This window comes from Narcine bancroftii, chromosome 2 (genome assembly GCF_036971445.1).
Source record: "Narcine bancroftii isolate sNarBan1 chromosome 2, sNarBan1.hap1, whole genome shotgun sequence".
Lineage (NCBI taxonomy): Eukaryota > Metazoa > Chordata > Chondrichthyes > Torpediniformes > Narcinidae > Narcine > Narcine bancroftii.
In genome coordinates, this window is record NC_091470.1 from 79530486 (window position 1) to 79553190 (window position 22705).

A 22705-nucleotide genomic window follows, 5' to 3' on the forward strand; every position below is an offset into this window, starting at 1 on the left:
AGCCATATTGATTTGCAAGTTAAGGTTACAGGCCTGTTAGGAGAGCACATGAGCAGGTCCAATTCATTATCTATTTTAAGTACAACAGATCCTATGCCAGTGATCTTCACATCTCTCCCACACCATGAATCATATCCCCTGATATGTTTATCTCATAAATATTCATGATTTAAGATTTCTTTATTGTCATATAATAAAACAGGTGTAATATTACACAAAATTGATGTAAGGCAGATAAAGATTTGCCATCATAAGAATTTGCCCAGCGCCCCTTATCGTCAGAGAAAGAGAAGCAAAAGAGAGTCCCCCCAGAGTCACTGAGTGTTTGTCGATTCGCCACCAGCTACACAGTCTTCAGTCCAAACCATTGGCAACCCAAGCTCCAGATCCAAACCCCTGACACAATTAGGAAGCCTTCAGCACCATCGGCACCCTTTTGTATCTCGGTTCTTATACGTGGTACTCCTACAGCCAGTCTTGAGCCACTCTCCAGCAGTCCACAGCTTGGTTTGAGTTCTTTGATAGCAGTCACTAGCAGCCCACCCCCTGCATGGGTTTCTTTCCTTGAATCACTACCAGGCCGCCACCTGTGTGTTCTTTACCCACAGAGTCCCTCACTGCTCCACCACCGTGGTCACCATCCTGTAGGGTCATCTTCTCTGCTTCTTCTTCTAAAAATCGGAGTGTTCTCACCATTTTCTGGTGCCCTGCTCCAGTCCTGTTTCCCTGGAATCTGCACCCCATTGAGGCTGCTACCGAACACAAGCACTGCCATTTTGGGCCCAGACCCCTTGGTCACAGGATTTTAAATTAAACCACTGTTGGCTCTTTTAAAAGGCTATACAGAGCTGTTGGTAGTTGGACTGGGTGGTTGAGCCCTGTGAAGGAGCACTGTGTGTCCTCTCCTCGCTCTCCATGGGTCCATAACAGCAGCAGCGCTGCCATTGGCTTCAACAATTCAATTAATTCTGCATCCAACCATTCTTGGAGAAAAGTTCATTGGTGAGGAAGTTCATTGCCTTGCTGTTCATGTGAACAAATAGACCATATCACCTGCCTAAACCTGTCCTTGTCTCCTTTTTTTATTGGATTCTCTGAGTGTGTGAAATTAGTCAGCTACTGTTAAACCAAGAACTCAGCTAACCAAACAAACTTTTGTTCTAGGACCTGGGCCCATTCCTTCATCTGTTCCGTTTAACGTAAAAGTATATGAATTATAGGCAAGTTTTAAATTTTTAATAATGTAAACCACACAGAGATAAGGAAATGAATTTTGATCAAAACTTTGGAAATTGGAGTCAAAAATGTCACTATCCTATCTCTAGTCTGGTTTCCTTGATACTTTATGCAATTATTGTTATTTTCTATTTTTTCTCATGAGAGATAGCCAAAAGGAATTGAGATTTTAATGTTAAAAACATCTACAATATGGACTATTCTTCTCTCCTACAGGTTGACCCTCTGGCAAAGCCATGTAAAAATGTGGTTCTTTATCAAACCATGATGGCACTTCTGAAGGCACAAACTGCATCAATGCAAGCTGTTAGAGATTCTGAGCATGAGGTAGTGTTTGAGTCATTTATAATTTTTCAATGAGCCAAAGATTGGTTTCTCATGTTCATTACTTGAAATTTAAAGCATGAAAAAGTAAATTGAATTTACATGCATTCCCTTTCATTTTCTCATGAATAATTAATTGTTTTGAAGTATAATTGTTGTGTAGACAAATATGGCAACTCATGTGCACTTTGAGGGTGGCACAGCTGTGCAGCCAGTTGAGCTCACGATTCACCGTACCAGTGACTTGATTTCATTCCTGACTATGAGTACTGTCTTTGTGGAGATTGCACATTCACCCTGTGACTGTGTAGGTTTTCTTTGGGTGCTCCAATTACCTCCCACATCAAAGTGAGTTGGTTGGTCCATAAATTGCTTCTAATGTGTTGGTGAGTGGAGCTTAAAAATTAAGTCAAAGCAGAATTAATATAAAATGGGTGGCTGATGGTTGCGATGGACTCAATGGGCTAAAGGGCCTGTTTCCATGCTGTATCTCTTATGTTGTACAGACAAATGTGTTGACATAATTAATGAAATTTGGGTGCAGTTGTTTGAGGATTAAATAGTCACTAGGGTTCTGATTCTGAATTTCTTCCATTTCCCTAACCATTGTTTCTTTAGGTATTTCTGGGTTAGTGTATTGCTATAAGCAATGATGGTCAAAATCTAAACTTGGCACTATAATACTTGCATTTGTTAGCATTGGTGTACAGTTACATAATGGATTTTAACTGTAATAATTATACAATGATCTGGCCTAGGGATCTAGAGATTCAAAGACAAATCTTGTCAGTTAAGATGGGTATTTAAATTCAATGGATTAAATAAAGCTGGAATCAATCAATCAATTAATTAATTAAGTGGAGACTACAAAACAACCATACTGTTCTAAAAATCTATGTGGAATACTAGTGTAGGGAGGGGAACTCCTTTCCATGTCAGCCGCAAGTGTAATTCAAATGCTGAGTAATGTGGTTAAGTTTTATTCCAAAACAAGGACTCTGATCCATTTCTAAAAAGGCTCAAAAATTTCTCACCACATCAGTACTCTTAAACACTGAAACCACCTTTCCCACAAAGGCTAGAAAGTGGCTCACTGCCAGCCACTTTCCCATGGGCAGTTGGAGACGACAATAAATGCCAGCTGCATTCTATAAATGATGCAGAAAAATGTAGGTTTATTGTTTTCTGATTGTCCAATATTATTTTTTATCAGTTTAATTTAATTTTATTTCGAGACACTGCACAGTAACAAGCCCTTCTGGCGCACAAGCCCATACCACCAAATACATGCCCAATGGATCTACTAACCCCATATGTCTTTGGAATGTAGGGAGAAACTGGAGCATTCAGGGAAAATCCACATAGGTCACGGGGAGAACATACAAACTTTTCACAGACAGCAGAGGATTCAAACCTGAGTTCCTGGTGCTCTAAAATGAAAAAGTTTATTTCGTGCAGGGATGATCAGAGAAAATCATTATCAAACTGCATAACCAATGATTCTTTGGGGTCAGTAAAGATCAGTGGAACATCTTAACATACAAGTTGTTTTGTTATTTATACTCCCATAGGCTTTTTTGCTTAAATTTGCTTAAAAGTTATCTTTCTGACCTTGATTCCATAATATAAATAACAAAATGTCAAGCTGACAACCATTGGTAGGAGCTTGTTCAGCTACAAGCATTATGGAGGAAGCATTTTATTTTAACATAAAGTGACCAAAAATATATTTATTTTTCTTTCCTCCTGAGGAGATTCCATGTCTCTTGGGTGTTGAGTAAGACAGATGGGATAATTAAGTTGAGTTAATAAATCAGAAAGATCCTGCCAGGTGACACTGGCAGCTACTTTTCTTTCTTACATACATTAAGATTGTTTCCTGCCATTTTATAGACCACAGAGTGTCAATAGGAAATAACAAGGACTAGGTTTAATTAATTATCAAAAAGACGATGTTTGCTACGCCATCTATCTTCTGGAGTAGGATTTAAAGCCACAACTTTAACCGTGAGATTAAGAGACATCCATGACTGACAGACAATGTACAACATGGTGAAAATTAAGCCTGAAAACTTGTTCACAGGCTTCACATCAAACAATTATTATGCAGTCCAAATTAATTTAAAATAAATTAACTTAGTAAAAACAATACTCATAGAATGAAACTGGACCTAACAAGTGTATACTGCGAAGTTCTGCCTTGAAATATTTATTCAACTTAACGACCATTCAGCTGACAGGTAAAACTGAGGTTGTTACTTTATTCAAGGTACGTGAAATTCTGAAGGACAGAGCAGCAGAACGTAGCGCGAATCAGCTCAGCATCTCAGTATATGACACAGAAAGAAATGATAAAGCTAAAGAACACAGAAGAACTCAGGTGAGTGTGGGGCTTCCAATATTCTGGAATCTACATGCTTGATCTTGTTTTGTGGGAAGAGAAACAGAATCAAAGTTTAAGGTCAATGAAGAGTTGCCGATCTGAAACTTTATTCTGTTTCTCTTCCCATTTACCTGATAAGTGTGTGCAGCATTTTCTGATTATGTTTCAGATTTGTAGCATCTGCAGTTTAAAAAAAAATTCACATCAGATGTGTTATGTGTGAAAGGACAATACTTTTGCCAAGTGCTCTTTGAATTTCTGTACTTGTTTTTCTCTTTTAGTGTCAATATATAAAATAAAATTAGCCAATAAAATTATATGCGAACAGCATCTAGATTGTGGACCTGGTAAACAAAGCATAACAAGGTGCAGGTTGGTCGGCTGATTGGCCTCTGGTGTACATCTTAAATCTGTTTAGATTTAAGAAACCATCTTTGGCTTGGCTTCGCGGACGAAGATTTATGGAGGGGGTAAAAAGTCCACGTCAGCTGCAGGCTCGTTTGTGGCTGACCAGTCCGATGCGGGACAGGCAGACACGATTGCAGCGGTTGCAAGGGAAAATTGGTTGGTTGGGGTTGGGTGTTGGGTTTTTCCTCCTTTGCCTTTTGTCAGTGAGGTGGGCTCTGCGGTCTTCTTCAAAGGAGGCTGCTGCCCGCCAAACTGTGAGGCGCCAAGATGCACGGTTTGAGGCGTTATCAGCCCACTGGCGGTGGTCAATGTGGCAGGCACCAAGAGATTTCTTTAGGCAGTCCTTGTACCTTTTCTTTGGTGCACCTCTGTCACGGTGGCCAGTGGAGAGCTCGCCATATAATACGATCTTGGGAAGGCGATGGTCCTCCATTCTGGAGACGTGACCCATCCAGCGCAGCTGGATCTTCAGCAGCGTGGACTCGATGCTGTCGACCTCTGCCATCTCGAGTACCTCGACGTTAGGGGTGTGAGCGCTCCAATGGATGTTGAGGATGGAGCGGAGACAACGCTGGTGGAAGCGTTCTAGGAGCCGTAGGTGGTGCCGGTAGAGGACCCATGATTCGGAGCCGAACAGGAGTGTGGGTATGACAACGGCTCTGTATACGCTTATCTTTGTGAGGTTTTTCAGTTGGTTGTTTTTCCAGACTCTTTTGTGTAGTCTTCCAAAGGCGCTATTTGCCTTGGCGAGTCTGTTGTCTATCTCATTGTCGATCCTTGCATCTGATGAAATGGTGCAGCCGAGATAGGTAAACTGGTTGACCGTTTTGAGTTTTGTGTGCCCGATGGAGATGTGGGGGGGCTGGTAGTCATGGTGGGGAGCTGGCTGATGGAGGACCTCAGTTTTCTTCAGGCTGACTTCCAGGCCAAACATTTTGGCAGTTTCCGCAAAGCAGGACGTCAAGCGCTGAAGAGCTGGCTCTGAATGGGCAACTAAAGCGGCATCATCTGCAAAGAGTAGTTCACGGACAAGTTTCTCTTGTGTCTTGGTGTGAGCTTGCAGGCGCCTCAGATTGAAGAGACTGCCATCCGTGCGGTACCGGATGTAAACAGCGTCTTCATTGTTGGGGTCTTTCATGGCTTGGTTCAGCATCATGCTGAAGAAGATTGAAAAGAGGGTTGGTGCGAGAACACAGCCTTGCTTCACGCCATTGTTAATGGAGAAGGGTTCAGAGAGCTCATTGCTGTATCTGACCCGACCTTGTTGGTTTTCGTGCAGTTGGATAATCATGTTGAGGAACTTTGGGGGACATCCGATGCGCTCTAGTATTTGCCAAAGCCCTTTCCTGCTCACGGTGTCGAAGGCTTTGGTGAGGTCAACAAAGGTGATGTAGAGTCCTTTGTTTTGTTCTCTACACTTTTCTTGGAGCTGTCTGAGGGCAAAGACCATGTCAGTGGTTCCTCTGTTAGCGCGAAAGCCGCACTGTGATTCTGGGAGAATATTCTCAGCGACACTAGGTATTATTCTATTTAGTAGAATCCTAGCGAAGATTTTGCCTGCAATGGAGAGCAACGTGATTCCCCTGTAGTTTGAGCAGTCTGATTTCTCGAATTTAAGAAACAGTAGAGCTGTAAATATAATATTGGGTTTGCCAATTAGTGGGAAGGAAATTGAGAAGCAAATTGGTAGAATAATGAAAAAAAATCACAGAATAGTGATAATTCAGGACTTTTGTTATCTAAATATACACAAGGATATTTGCCCAAGCTCCACTGACAGGGAGAGAAAGGTGGCGACATGGATCTGTTCCAGTGTTCCAACAGATCTACAACAGATGCCATCTCACTGGCTCTACACAAACCCCTAGAACACCTGGTCAACAAAGATGCAAACTTCAAGATGCTCTTTCTCAACTACAATTCAACACCATTATCCTTCAAAATTGATCAGTAAATTCCAAAATCTGAGACTCAACACCGCACTGTGTAATTGGATCCTGGATTTCATCACCACCAAACCACAAACAGTGAGGATTGGTGAGAACATCTCCTCCACAATCTCCATCAGTACCAGAGCACCACAGGACTGCGTTCTTAGCCCCCTGCTCAACTTGCTGTACACCTATGACAAATTCACTAATGATACCATGGTAGTGGGTTGTATAAAAAGGGGCAATGAGTCATCATACAAGAGGGAGATGAAAACTTGGCTGAATACTGCACCAACAACAACCTAATGTTCATTGTCACCAAAACCAAGGAGCTGATTATTGACTTCAGGGATGGAAAACTGGATGTGTATGATCCAGTGTTCATTTGGGGATCAGAGATGGAGAGGATGAGCAAATTTAAGTTCCTGGGAGTCACTAACTCAGAGGATCTTTCCTGGACTGAACACACTAATGGCCTCATGACAAAAGCACGTCAGAACCTCTGCTTCCTCAGGAGTTTGCAGAGGTTTGGTATGATATCAGAAACCCTGGCAAATTTCTACAGTTATGGTGGAAAGTGTGCTGACTGGCTGCATCACGGTCTGGTCTGGAGACACCAATACCCTTGATTGGAGAGCCCTGCAAAAGGTAGTGAACACAGCCCAGATCATTACAGGCAAAACCCTCGCACGTTGAGAGCATCTACATGGAATCTTTAAAGAACAGCAGCAATCATCAAGGATCCACATATGCTCTGTTCTCATTGGCACCATCAGGAAAGAAGTATAGATGCCACAAAACACACACCACCAGGTTCAGGAACAGCTGCTACACCTCCACCATCAGACTCTTCAACAACAAACAACTGACTCATTGAAGGACTCTTACTTTTGCTCTTTATGATTCTTTTTCTCTGAATTGCACAATCAGATTGTTTTCATTTCTTTATTTGTTTACATGTATACATATCTTCTTCTTGCATACAATTATTTTTGCACTCCAGTAAGTGGGAGTTCTGCAGGAAAAAGTATCTTAAGGTTGTATGTGATGTCATTTATGTTCACTGACAATAAATCTGAACTTGAATTTGAACTTGAGAAGATTTCATTTGTTTTTATTTGCCTCTGGAAGCACACCAAGCAGGCAAGATTTTCCCAATGATAGGCGTGAATGGTGTGCACTAATTTGCAATTACTCCTTACATAGATCCCTTAAGCAATGCATCCTTGGAGGCCTCTGTGATTTTTCAAGCACAAATTAAATGCTGCCTATAGATAATGCAATTATCTAGTTCAGTGGTTTTCAAACTGCCCCCCTAAACTCACATTCCATCTTAAGCAATCCCTATGCCTATAAGTGCTCTGTGATTGATAAGGGATCGCTTAAGGTGGGATGTGAGTGGGAAGGGAAGGTTGAGAACCACTCCTCAAGACCCAATTGTTACTGAAATATTTTTCTTGAGAAAAATTGTCATTGGCCCATTTCCTTTGGAGTTATGTACAATTAAAATAGTGGTTTTCAAACTTTTTCTTTTCACCTGCACCACCTTAACCAATCCCTTACTAATCATGGAGCATGGCATAGGAATTGCTTAGGGTGGAATGTGTGTTTAGGGGGGCAGTTTGAAAACCACTATCTAGCTGGACCCAGGTCCTTTTGATTCCTAAGAGCCTTCTCCTGCTTCTCACCCCACACCTCCCTCTTGCCCCCCCTCCCCTGACCTCGTGATTACACCATCCATCCTCTAAGCGTCTACCCACTCAAGTTACTGGAAAAATGCTATTTGGATCATGTTGTTAATTGGCTAAACGTTGGCAGCTGCAAGAATTGATAATTGATCACCTTGGTTACTCGGATCACATATCTGTCCTACTAACCCTGGTGTAAGGACTGCTGGCAAAGCAAACAGTTCACAGGGAGATCAAGACAATGGCCTGGGCAAGTGGTTGGGTGGGGGGGAGGTGGTGCGGGGGCCACATTAACACTACAAGACTGCTTTGAGACCATGAACTAGAGCTGTTCCAGGGAGGTAGCTACCAAGAACGGTCATGTAAACATGAGGAGTACGAGCTCAGAGACTGGCTACATCAGCAGGTGTATTGAGGATGTCTCCGATATCAAATACTTCACAACCAAAAGCCATGATTGGTTGCAGAGATCCAGGCCCTTCTCAGAGTTCGTGATGCTGCCTTCAGGACAGGGGATAGAATGGTACCAAGATCAACCAGGTCTGAACAATCCTGTGCAATCCGGAAGGCAAAGTGGGGGTTCATACAGAAAATTGACAGACAGCTTGTGACACCTATGACATGAGATGCATGTGGCAAAGGATCAGGACTATAATAGATCACAAGTCAACCTTGCGAGTTAAGGACAAGGATGCCACCCTTCCAAATAGAATTTTGCCAAAGAAAGCTCTTTGTCCCCCTAATGAACGGGCCCTCTGCATATCTGCAGCCAAGGTGAGGAGAACCCTATTCACAAGGCGGCAGGACCAGCCAACATACTTGGTCAGGTACTGAAGGACTGTGCAGACCAGTTGACGGAAGTCTTCATGGACATCTTGCACTAGGTGGGGCGACATCGGATGCAGCAGCCTCTCCAGGACACCAGTAGTTTTGTTTTAAATATAGCTAAATAGTACAGTTAAATTGTTAAAAAATTACATAGTTTTAGTTTTTATAGTTACGGCTACCCAACGATATAGCCAAAAGTATTTAAAGTTATTTAGAAAAGTTTCTACTCACCTCCGGGAATATCTGTGGGACAAGCCATGCGACCACAGAAGCAATGGATGACAGCGGAGGTGCACGTGCTGCTCAGGAACCAAGACACGGCCAAATGAAATGGGAAAAAGATTTAAGTTTAACAATAACTGAAGAAGATTGGTCTGAAATCTGCCGTAATAGTGTTCGAAAATTGATTAATGCTAGATTGGCAATGATTAATTATAGTTTTATACATCAATTATATTTAACACCCGAAAAATTAAAAAAATTTGGTTTTAGTAAGTCAGATCTTTGTTTTCGTTGTGATCAGGTTTCTGGTACTTTTTTACATGCTGTTTGGTTGTGTGATCGGTTACAACAATTTTGGAAAGGTATTCAATCTGTATTTAATAATCTATATAATCTTCATATTGTATTAGACCCTGATATATTTTTATTAGGGAATATGCAACCGTTGATTGATTTAGAATTAGATAATTACCAGATCTCTTTTATTTACTTAGCGCTGGCTGTGGCCAAGAAATGTATAGCGATTACTTGGAAGAATAGAAATGTATTGTCTTTAGATAGGTGGTATTCAGAGATGAAGTTTTGTTTGGTTATGGAAAGAATATCTTTTTCTATACAAGATAAGATGTCTTTTTATGAGTTAAAGTGGATCCCATTCATTGATTATATACAATTTAAATAAGTTTGATCATTTTTTTTCTTTAAAAAAACTTTTTTATTATATATTTTTTCTATATATATGTTTTCTTTTTTTCTTTCTTTTTTCTTTTTCTTTTTTTTTAAAGTTTTTTTTATTATTAATTGGTTTTTTTTTCGTTTAAGTTCTTTTTGTTTTGTTTTTTCATATATATTTTTATATAATAAATGTTTTTTGGATTAATAATTAATACTTAATTAAATTTTTTGGGTTTTTTTAATATATATCGATCTTTTTTTTAAGATATATATTTTTTATTTTTTTAAATTATACTAATAGTATTAATTCTTCACTCTTTATCGTGTGGGTGGGGAGGGGGAGTTTAGGGGTTAAAAATAGGTTTTTTTTAGTCTTAGTTTTTAGTTGTTAGGGGGAGATGCCAAGATTGGTATTGTATTAACTATGTTACTTTGTACTTGTATTACTTTATTTTGTATTTTTTATGTACGTGAATTACTTACTTTCTTCATATGTTAAAATGAATAAATAAAGTTTCAAAAAAGCTGCTGGACTGGATAACATTCCTGGCAGAGTGCTTGGGGGACATGTGGCTCAGTTAACGGATGTTCTCACCAATATCTTTAACATCTCCCTGAGAAGCACCATGGTCCCAACATGCTTCAAAGCAGCCACCATTCTCCCCATGCTGAAGAAGTCAGGTGTGTCCTGCCTCAGTGACTACTACCCTGTTGCATTCATGCCCAATGTCATGAAGTGCTTCGAGAGGCTCCTACTGCCCCATCAATAAGCCCCCCTGCAGTTCGCATATAGACCCAACCGCTCTATGGACGATCCCATCGCCCCTGCCCTTCATCTAGCCCTTACCCACATGGAAAATAAACACTCATATGTTCAAATGCTGTTTATTGACTTCATTTCAGCATTCAGCATAATCATACCTCAGTACCTGATAAGGAAGTTGAGCCTGCTGAGTCTAAATACCTCCCTCTGCAATGGGATTCTTGAGTTTATGTTAGGGAGACCTCAGGCTGTCTGGATCGGTAATAGTATCTCCAATAAGCATCTTGTGAAATGGAGCATCACAATAAGCAAGGGAGTCCCCCAGGGCTGTATGCTGAGTCCACTGTTGTTCACCCTGCTGACCCACAAATGTGTAGCTAAACACAGCTCGAACCACATCATCAAGTTTGCTGACAACACAACTATGGGCCTGATCAGTAAGAATGAGGAATTAGTGTACAGATATGAAGTGTAGTCACTAACAGACTGGTGCACAGCCAACAAACAACCTGTATCTGAATGTTATAAAAACAAAAGAGATGGTTGTCGACTTCAAGAGGGCCTGGTGGACTATGCTCCACTGACCATTGATGGCTCCACTGTTGAGGTCGTCAAGAGTATCAAGTTCCTTGCAGTGCACATGGTCCCGTAACACAAGTTCCATAGCCAAGAAAGCCCAGCAGCACCTCTACTTCCTGCGAAGGCTGAGGAATATTCATCTCCCACCTTCCATCCTCACTACATTCTACAGAGGATGTATTGAGAGCATCCTGTGCAACTGCATCACCACCTGGTTTGGAAGCTGTACCACCTCAGACTGCAAGGCCCTTCAGAGGATAATGAAATCAGCAGAAAAGATCATTGGGGGCTCTTTTCCTCCCATGAAGGACAACTTGTGATAGTACAGATTCTATCACCAATGTGTATATGTACAGATTGTAGTGTAGGATGACTGTGATTGGCTGAGAATGTAGCCACACCTACTGGCAGGTCTTAAAGGATTGCTCCTAGCCAGACCAGGTCATTCTGGACTGGTCGACCAACTTGTGATATGCTCCAGTCTTTTAGTTAATAAAAGCCTTGGTTTGGATCAACGTCTTTGGTTTTTACGACACGCTCTACACAACTACAACACCCGATGCAAGCAAAAGGCAATAAACATTGTGAAGGACTCCACACACCCCTCACGTAAACTGTTCTCCTTTCTGCCTTCTGATAGGAAGTACTGCAGCACTTGGGACTTACATCCAGATTAGGAAAGAGCTTTTTCCCTCAAGCCATCAGACTCCTGAACTTCCAGAACATTTGGGGATAGGGTACCATGGACTATTAATGTAAAAGTCATAATATTTTAAATGTGTTGAACTGTTCTAACCTATATTTACATAAATATGCTCCGTGGTCCTGGAGAAATGCTAACTTGTCTTTACTGTGCGAGCATGGTATGAAAAATAAATGAAGGTGACTTGATTTCAACACCTCACTGCAGCATTCCATAATTCCTGTAGGGTTCAAGAAAGCTAACGTCATCCCGGTGGTACCCAAGAAGGTGACAATAACAGGTCTCATTGATTACCTCCCTGTGGCACTGACCTCCACCATTATGAAATGCTTCGAGCAGCTCGTGATGGAATGCAGCAAAGTACACCTCCCAGATTCACTGGACCCATTTCAATCCGCCTATAGAAGAAACCATGCCTTGTCCCTTTACTCCATCCTGACCCATAAAGGAGAACAACACCTCATACGCCAGGCTGCTGTTCATTAACTTCAGCTCGATATTTAATACAATCATACCCCAGAGGCTGGTGGAGAGGCTGTCCTCACTGGGACTCAACACACCTCTTTGTAACTGGATTATAGACTTCCTAACAGAAAAACCACAGTCTGCATGGGTTGGTATCAGAACATTGAGGACCATCATGTTGAGCCCTGGCACACCTCAGGCCTGTATGCTCAGCCCACTCCAGTTCATGCTGCTGATCCATGACTGCATTGCCAGATCCAGCTTCAACAGAGTCATGTTTACAGGTGACCCAACAGTAGTTGGCCTTATCAGCAACGATGATGAATTGCACTACAATGAAGAGGTGGAAAATCTTGTGAAATGGTGCGAGAGCAACAGCCTGAGTCTCAATGTGGACAAAATGAAGGAGATGATTGTGGATTTCAGTAGGAACAGGAACAACTACCCTCCACTGCACATCAACAACTCTGTAAGTAGAGAGAATGGAGGGCACCAAGTTCCTTGGACTTCACTTTACTAGTGACCTATTGTGTACACTCAACATCTCCTCACTTGGCAGGAAGGCACAACAGCGACTGCACTTCCTGAGAAGACTGAAGTGGGCAAGACTGAAGTGGGCAAGGCTACTGGCCACCATTATGTCAACCTATCGAGAGCTACACCTGTGGTACAGTTGCTGCTGAGAAATGGATCAGAGGTCAATCCACAGGACCATGAGCGGCAGAAAGGATCAGTGGAGTCCCCCTCCCCCCTATCGACCAACATGACCGTTGTCTCAAGAGGGCATGCAAAATCATTAAGGACCCCTTCCACCCTACACACATCTTTCAGCTGCTCCCATCGGAAAAGAGTTACAGGAGTATCAGAGCCAGCACCACCAGACTGATGAACAACTTATTCGCACGGATAGTGAGAATGCTGAACGACCAAAGAAATGCTCACACCAAACATCTGAGACTCTCATATTCATGATACAATATTTCTTTCTTTCTTTCTGTCCTGCATATGTATTGTTTGTATATGTATTAGGTCTTATTGTATGTCTGTGTGGTTTGCACTGAGCATTGGAGAACACTGTTTCATTGGGTTGTACTTGTATAATCGGATGACAAATAATTTGACATGACTTGAAAACAAACATGCTGTCTGAAATTTGAGAAGCATGTTGATTCACAGGATAACCTGATAATGCTACCCTGGAAGTAAAATATGAAAGTCTGCAGACACCGTGGTTGAAGTAAAAACACAATGCTGGAGAAACTCAGCAGGTCAAGCAGTGAACACTATAAAGACAAACTTCTCCAGCAGTTTGTCTTAATGCTATCCTGGAAATCTCACTGTACGAGGTCGCACTTCTCTCACAAAACATTAAAAAAATAGAAAGGTGCAGCACAGGAATAGGCCCTTTGGTCCCGACAATGTTGTCTAATTAAACTAATCCTATATTCCTGTATACAGTCCACATCCCACTATTCCCTGTCTATATTTTCTTTAAACTTTATTTTGTCTCACCTCTGCCCAGAATTTTACATTTCCATCCTGGGAAAAAGATTCTCACCATCTACCCTACCTATCGCTGTCATAATTTTATGTTCTATCTGGCTCTCTCTTCCCTGAAACTCCAGAGAAAGCGATCTGAGTTTGTCCAGACTATTTCCCATTCATGTCAAGGAAAAAACATGCTGCAGAATCGGGGTGGAAGGAAGGACCTCAAATTTCTTGCTGGGACAGTTGCGCTGGTAAATGTAGCCTTTTGTGCCCTCTCTGTATTGAATGTTTCAGTCTCTTTCTTTTCATGACATCATCCCAACTTCCTTTCACACCCACCATCCCTTGTGTCCCTCTCCCACACACCTCAATAGCCTCTTGCTGTGATGGCCATAATGTATTGTTTGCCCCATTTAGAGTAACGATTCAATGACAGCTCAGCATCAGTGGTCTCATTAACATGTGATGATCCATTTACTTTGGTGCATTTTAGCATGCAATGCTCTCATTATACCCAAACAAATCCAGTTGCTGTGGTGATGGTTGATTGTGTTTGTCTTGTTTGAGTTCTCGTTGCTCTGGTGATGGCCAGACATGCGATGGCTTTATTGGTGTAACAGTTCAGTTGTGCCGTTTGCAGTTGAGACTCTGATATTCTGATTTGAGTGTAATGTTCTTTTTTCTGAATTGCAGGATGCCCTGCAAGTACATAGTAATAGGATACTCTGATATATGTGGGATTCTCTAATCAGAAATGCATTATCATCTTGTTTAGTTTGTAAGCAATGAGAAGCTGGATGGACACATCAGATCAGCAACATGGTTGAAGAGGAAAAGCGTTCCATCCAAGAAAAATTAACAGATCATATCTCTTCATTGATGCGGTCCGACCTGTTGAGTTCCTCCAGCTTCTCTTTGTTCACTCAAGGTTCTACTAGCCCCTTTCAAATTGCAACAACTGGGTACCCCTCCTGCGACCCGGGTGTGATTACTGGGGCAAAGGTGCTGGAAGCACCTTTCAAATCGCAGGGTGATAGACCCATTAAATCACTAACCCAGTGATTTAAGGGGAATCCCACCCCTGCAATGATGTGTCACACACTCACCGGAAGTACTGCCAGATGTTCAGATGTTGGCTCCCCAGTGATGCATGCACACAAGCGCTGATGTCTCTGGAATAAACGGGTCGGCCGCTTTAGTTGCCCATTCAGAGCCAGCTCTTCAGCGCTTGACGTCCTGTTTTGCGGAAACTGCCAAAATGTTTGGCCTGGAAGTCAGCCTGAAGAAAACTGAGGTCCTCCATCAGCCAGCTCCCCACCATGACTACCAGCCCCCCCACAACTCCATCAGGCACACAAAACTCAAATCGGTCAACCAGTTAACCTATCTCGGCTGCACCATTTCATCGGATGCAAGGATCGACAACGAGATAGACAACAGACTCACCAAGGCAAATAGCACCTTTGGAAGACTACATAAAAGAGTCTGGAAAAACAACCAACTGAAAAACCTCACAAAGATTAGCGTATACAGAGCCGTTGTCATACGCATACTCCTGTTCGGCTCCGAATCATGGGTCCTTTACCGACATCACCTACGGCTCCTAGAACGCTTCCACCAGCGCTGTCTCCGCTCCATCCTCAACATTCATTGGAGCGACTTCATCTCCAACATCGAAATACTCGAGATGGCAGAGGCCGACAGCATCGAATCCACGCTGCTGAAGATCAAACTGCGCTGGGTAGGTCACGTCTCCAGAATGGAGGACCATCGCCTTCCCAAGATCGTGTTATATGGCGAGCTCTCCACTGGCTACTGAGACAGAGGTGCACCAAAGAAGAGGTACAAGGACTGCCTAAAGAAAGCTCTTGGTTCCTGCCACATTGACCACCGCCAGTGGGCTGATATCGCCTCAAACTGTGCATCTTGGCGCCTCACAGTTCGGCGGGCAGCAACCTCCTTTGAAGAAGACCGCAGAGCCAACCTCACTGTCAAAAGACAAAGGAGGAAAAACCCAACACCCAACCCCAACCAACCAATTTTCCCTTGCAACCGCTGCAACCGTGTCTGCCTGTCCCGCATCGGACTTGTCAGCCACAAACGAGCCTGCAGCTGACGTGGACATTACCCCTCCATAAATCTTCGTCCGCGAAGCCAAGCCAAAGAAGAAGAGAAGAAACGGGTCAGCCATTTTTCTTTTCAAATTGGGCGTGTACAAGACCTGGGTAAGTTTAACTGAGTTCCCTGACTACTTCTAAGGTAGGTCAGGGACTCAGTTTGGTTTTGACAGGGTAGATCCGGTTGGACCTTTTCAAACTGCCACGTAACTGGGGCATTAACCATGCAAATTGCCCAGTTAACCCCATTTTACATGGCAGTTTGAAAGGGCCTACTGCCTTCTGTTCTTGTGTTCCTCCTGTTATGGTGACAGTTGAGACAGGAATCATGTCTCGTTCTGGTCCCAGATGGAGCCCAGGAGAACTCAGAAGAATTAAAGCTTTGGAATCCCTTCCTGTGGGATGATAAAAAACAAATGTTGCATAGTAAACAGCTTGGAATGTCCGATGAGCTTCTTTACAAAGGTTACATGCAGGCAGGCCAAATGTGATAACAGCTGTAAAATAGGTCCTCAGGGCAGATGTTCCTATGGTTACAGATTGAGCATCCTGCTGTAAAATGGTTTTGCGCACAGTGTTCTACAATGATACCCTTAGTAATGATGATTTTAATGGACAGGAAGTTTCATCATTCACTATATATAGATATAAAAAAGATTCAGGTACTCTGAATTCTTCTTTTATGAACAAATAAATGATCTCTTAATAGTTTCAATGGAAATGCTTGTGAAAAGGCAGAATTGAATTGTGAGTTTTGATTTGGACCGGTAGCCTAATTATTAAAGCATTGAGCATTAAAACTGCTTAATTTGCATTTAAAACAGTAATTTTGTTCTAAATCCCACTTGTCAGTGCACTCTATGGTTTTGAAAAAGGGATTTTGTTAATTAACCATCCATTCAAGTTTATTTGTCACAAAATATCTTGAATAATGAGAAGGAATCTTCTACAAACAGACCAACAGTTTGTCTTTAGCATTACATCTTTCTTTCTTCTTTCTTTGGCTTGGCTTCGCGGACGAAGATTTATGGAGGGGTATGTCCACGTCTGCTGCAGGCTCGTTGGTGACTGACAAGTCCGATGCGGGACAGGCAGACACGGTTGCAGCGGTTGCAAGGGAAAATTGGTTGGTTGGGGTTGAGTGTTGGGTTTTTCCTCCTTTGTCTTTTGTCAGTGAGGTGGGCTCTGCGGTCTTCTTCAAAGGAGGTTGCTGCCCGCCGAACTGTGAGGCGCCAAGATGCTCGGTTGGAGGCAATATCAGCCCACTGGCGGTGGTCAATGTGGCAGGCACCAAGAGATTTCTTTAGGCAGTCCTTGTACCTCTTCTTTGGTGCACCTCTGTCTTGGTGGCCAGTGGAGAGCTCGCCATAGAACACGATCTTGGGAAGGCGATGGTCCTCCATTCTGGAGACGTGACCCACCCAGCGCAGTTGGGTATTCAGCAGCATGGATTCGATGCTTATGGACTCTGCCAGCTCGAGTACTTCGATGTTGGTGATGAAGTCATTCCAATGAATGTTGAGGATGGAGCAGAGACAGCGCTGATGGAAGCGTTCTAGGAGCCGTAGGTGATGCCGGTAGAGGACCCATGATTCGGAGCCGAACAGGAGCATGGGTATGACAACGGCTCTGTACACGCTGATCTTTGTGTGTTTCTTCAGGTGGTTGTTTTTCCAGACTCTTTTGTGTAGTCTTCCAAAGGCGCTATTTGCCTTGGCGAGTCTGTTGTCTATCTCTTTGTCGATCCTTGCATCAGATGAAATGATGCAGCCGAGGTAGGTAAGCTGGTTGACCGTTTTGAGTTCTGTGTGCCCGATGGAGATGTGGAGGGTCATGGTGGGGAGCTGGCTGATGGAGGACCTCAGTTTTCTTCAGGCTGACTTCCAGGCCAAACATTTTGGCAGTTTCCGCAAAACAGGACATCGTGCACTGGAGAACTGGCTCTGAATGGGCAACTAAAGCGGCATCGTCTGCGAAGAGTAGTTCACGGACAAGTTGCTCTTGTGTCTTGGTATGAGCTTGCAGGCGCCTCAGATTGAAGAGACTGCCATCCATGCGGTACCGGATGTAAACAGCGTCTTCATTGTTGAGGTCTTTCATGGCTTGTTTCAGCATCATGCTGAAGAAGATAGTAAAGAGGGTTGGTGCGAGGACGCAGCCTTGCTTCACGCCGTTGTCAATGGAGAAGGGTTTGGAGAGCTCATTGCTGTATCTGACCCGACCTTGTTGGTTTTCGTGCAGTTGGATAACCATGTTGAGGAACTTGGGGGGGGCACTCTAGTATTTTCCAAAGTCCTTTCCTGCTCACGGTGTCAAAGGCTTTGGTGAAGTCAACAAAGGTGATGTAGAGTCCTTTGTTTTGTTCTCTGCACTTTTCATTACATAGAGCTTGGGTAAAGAGCACAATTTACAAAGTAAAGAATTATAATGAAAAGGAAGATCAATTAGCACCAAGCAAGGGCAACTTGAGAACTCTGCTATGGGGTTCATTCGGGAGCCTGATGGCTGCACCAAAGAAACAACAAAGCCTGATGGTGCATGCTTTCACTCTCTTGAGCATTCTCCCCAATGGGAAGAGAGAGAAGAGAGCATTTTCAGGTTGTGGTAGGTCCTTCAGTATGTTAGTTGCCATTCCTAAGCAATGGGAGATGTAGATGGAGTCCATGGAGGTGAGGGAAGTTTTTGTATTGTTCTGAGCTCATTCACTATCCTCTGTAGTTTCCTCTGATCTTGAGAAGACCAACTTCAATACCATGCTGTGATCCATCCATTAAGTATGCTTTCAATGGTGCAGCTATAGAAGTTGTTGAATAATGGGGGAATAATGCTGAATGTTCTTAGTCTTCTAAAATTAGGCATTGGGTGTATTCCTTGACTATCTCACCAATGTGCTTGCTCCAGGTCAAGACATTGGAGATATTCCTAAGAACTTGAAGCTCTCTCATCTTTTCACTTTATCACCATTGATGTGGGCAGAAATGTGGACTTTTTCCCCTGTCCTGAAGTTCTTCTTTGTCTTATTGATGTTGAGAGAGGGCTGGTTATCTTGCACTAGACTTTCAATCTCTTTCCTATATTCTGTCTCATCGTTATTTGATACCCGGACGAGACTTTGTTACTCATCTTCACTGATTACATTCTGTTAAACAGTTGCAGAGGGGGGAAGGGGCACTGAATCAGAATCAGAGTTTATTGTCATGAATATGATATGAAATGTTATTTTTCAGCAGCAGTACATTGCAAAATATTGCTATCAATCACATTTCAAAATAAATAAATAGTACAAAAAAAGGAGAAAGTGAGGTAGTGTTTGTGATTCGTTGTCCATTCAAAAATCTGAGGGCAGAGGGGAAGAAGCTATCCTTGTGCTGTTAGGCACTCATCTTCAAGCTCCTGTATGTCCTTCTTGATGGTAGCAGTGTGAAGAGGCCATAGCTTATGTGGTGGAGATCCTTGAGGATTGAGGTTGCTTTCTGAATATGTCCTCGATGGAGTGGTGACTGATGCTCTTGATTTCGCTGGCCAAGTTAACAACTCTCTGAAGTTTTTTTTCCTGTCCAGTGCATTGGCACCTCCATACAAGTGATGCAACCAATCAGAATGCAAGCAACCACAGTACACCCTTTTCGAGAAACTTTGGTGACATATCAAATCTCTTCTTACACCTGGTGAACCTTCTTCATGATTGATCAACCTGGAGTCCCTAGGAGAGATCCTTAGAGAAGATGACACCAAGGAATTTGAAATACTTCCCCTCTCCACTGCTGGGACCTCGATAAGGACTGGTTCATTTTCTTCTGAAGTCCACAATTTGCTCCTTAGTTTTCCTATCATTGAGTGCAAGGTTGTTATTGGGACACCACTCAACTAGCTGATCTATTTCCCTCCTGTACACTTCGTAATTACTGTTTCTGATTCTGCCAACAACAGTGATATCATTGACAAATATGTAGATGGCATTTGAATTGTGCCTAGCTACACAGTAATTGGTGTAGAATGAGTAGAGAAGAGGTTACGCATGCATTCTTGAGGTGCACCTGTGTGGATCATCAATGAGGAGGAGGAGCTGTTTCCAATTCATACTGTCTGTGGTCTTCCTTTTTTTTAAACTTTATTTAAAATTTTATGACTTGAATAAAATAAAAATTACATTTAAAGAAATAATAAAAAATAAGATAATAAAAATTAGAATACTACATCATTAAACTACATAAATTAACCCCCCCAATAATTATAACACAACATTAATCATCTAATTTAAAATTAGTCCAACCCTCCCCCCAAAATAAAGAGTGAAGAATTAATTAACAATATTGTAAATAAAATAGAAAAAACCCCACTTACAAAAAAAGGATAAAACTTAACAACAAAAAAAATTACTAACAACAAAAAAAATCAATACTAAAATAATACCCTTAAACATATATTTAAATCAAACATAATACATGTATTTAACAAATGAAATCCACTTTAAAACTAAGTTCAAATATTAAAATCATATATCAACCACATATCTGTTATTCAAAAAAATCATAATTAATAATACATAAATACAGAATTTCCATTAATATCAAGTTTCCTTTATAATTCATCGAGAGAACAAAAACATCCCTTAGAAAAACAATCAGATAAACTTTTTATTCCCTTCCCCTCCCCTGAAATAAAAAAAGGAAAATAAAGAAAAAAGTTCAAGCTCTTTAAAATTCTCCATATTCTTCATTTATAACATCTTCAAAATTCTCTATCGAAATTAACTTAATTTGGGAGGAGTCATGTGATGGAGTAGTGGCCGGTAGGGGAACTCCAGCCCTCTCCAGAAAAGTTAAAAAAAGATAGAGAAAAAGCAAAGGCACAAACTTAAAAACCAAAACAAAGTGAAAGTAAAAGTGTGGAGAAAAAAGCAGCGAAGAAAGAAAAACCAAAAAAAACGGGAAGAAAAGAAGAAGGAAAGACATCGGAAGAAGAAGGTGAAGGCCTTACCTGTACGAAGAGGCCCGTCGCGGAGAGAGAAGCCCGCTCCCACAGGTCAGTGGAAGTCCCGGGCTCGGGACTACAAAAATGGCTCGCAGAGCCGAGTAAAAGTGCGCAACCGCGCATGCGTGACTCCTCGCGCATGCGCGATGCGCATGAAAAAAAACACACTGATGGGAGGGGGGGAACAGCTGCGGAGTCGATCTCCACAGCTGAGAGTGACACCTGCCGCACAGCAGCAGGTGCAGAACACAGACAATAACGACAACAAGAAAGAAGAAAGTAAAAAGAAAACAAGGAAACAACAGATGGTCAATCCAGAGGAAGAAGAAGAAGAACAGAAAGAAGTGGAAGAAGAAGAGAAAAGCAAGACAATGGATGTATCTTTTTTTAAAGAATATATGGAATCAGTGAAAGAATGGCAATTACAAGAATTTGATGAGATAAAAATAAGAATTAAGAATGCAGAAGAAAAAATGAATAAAATGGAAATGGCCATATCAGAGTTGGCAAAAAGAGTGGAAAATATGGAAAAACGAGAAACATTTGTAGATATGGAAGTAGAAGACTTAAAAGAGAAATTAGAAGAATCTAATAAAAAAGCTAAAGAGACACAGGAGCTGTCAGCTCAGAAGGTAGATATAATAGAAAACTATAATAGAAGAAATAATATAAAGATAGTGGTCCTTAAGGAAGATGAAGAAGGCAAGAATATGAGAGAATTTATAAAAGATTGGATCCCCAGGGTCCTGGGAAGACCAGAATTACAGGAAGAAATGGAAATAGAGAGGGCACATAGAACATTAGCCCCGAAACCACAACTGCAGCAAAATCCAAGATTCATTTTAGTAAAATTCTTAAGATATACAACAAGAGATAATATATTGGAGAAAGCAATGAAGAAAGTAAGAGAGGACAAAAAGCCACTGGAATATAAAGGTCAAAAATTTTTTTTCTATCCAGACATAAGTTTTGAACTCCTGAAGAAGAGGAAGGAGTTCAATACAGCGAAAACGATCTTATGGAAAAAAGGATATAAGTTTATGTTAAGGTACCCAGCGGTACTTAAAATAATTATTCCAGGGCAACAAAACAGACTATTCTCGGATCCAGAGGAAGCAAGGAAATTTGCAGAACAACTACAAAACAAGCAGAGAGATGAAGACATGTAATAAGAGTAAAAATGACCACGATCTATATGTATGTGTGTAAAGGGGTATATGTGTGTATATATATAGTGTGCATACATGAATGTATCCGTATTTAGAAGAAAATATATAGAGTATAGACAAGAATTAATAAGGGAGGGAAATGGAATAGAGGGAATAAGGAGGGAATTAAAAGAGTGACCTTTGTTACATATGAAAATTGAAATCTTTTCTGGGGGGGCTGGGTGGGGAGGAGTTACGGTCACTGCAAAATCAGCAGATGTTTGCGAGTGAATTCGCAAATCCAAATGGAGAGGGGAGATGTGGTTGTCCGACAAGGGATAAAGGACAACTCAGGAGGGGGAGGGGAGAATGGGGTTAAAGAAGTTTTAAATAGGAGAATAAGGAAAATGTTTGATGTTTTAGAAATGTTGTCTTATAAAGTGTTCAAAACAAGAAAGCAGAAATAGATAAGAAGGAAAGGTGATGATGGAGAAACGGAAAGGGAAGATAAACAAAGTATAAAATGGCTACGCTGAACTATATGACTTTAAATATTAACGGAATACATAACCAAATTAAAAGGAAGAAACTGCTAAATTTACTGAAAAAAGAAAAAATTGATATAGCATTTGTGCAAGAAACACACTTAACTGAATTGGAGCACAAGAAATTAAAGAGAGATTGGGTAGGACACGTAACAGCAGCGTCGTATAATTCAAAAGCAAGAGGAGTAGCTATATTAATTAGTAAAAATGTGCCAATTAAAAAAGAAG

At 41.7% G+C, this 22705-nt stretch overlaps 1 protein-coding gene and 1 long non-coding RNA gene across 4 annotated transcripts in view; one reads left to right on the top strand and one right to left on the bottom strand.

Annotated features, from left to right (window-relative positions):
- The window catches only part of ccdc135 (coiled-coil domain containing 135), a 144016-nt gene that overhangs the window by 86995 nt on the left and 34316 nt on the right, over positions 1-22705 (top strand). For all 3 annotated transcript variants that reach the window (XM_069917196.1, XM_069917197.1, XM_069917198.1), the window contains 2 exons: positions 1453-1563; positions 3830-3940. In XM_069917196.1, coding sequence (XP_069773297.1) covers positions 1453-1563; positions 3830-3940 — 222 coding nt within the window. The remainder of the gene's footprint in view (positions 1-1452; positions 1564-3829; positions 3941-22705) is intronic.
- LOC138753798 (uncharacterized) lies at positions 7249-14163 on the bottom strand. The gene is made up of 3 exons (XR_011351438.1): positions 14060-14163; positions 9030-9097; positions 7249-7297 (listed from the first exon to the last, which is right to left on the bottom strand). It is a non-coding gene; the product is annotated as an uncharacterized lncRNA (long non-coding RNA).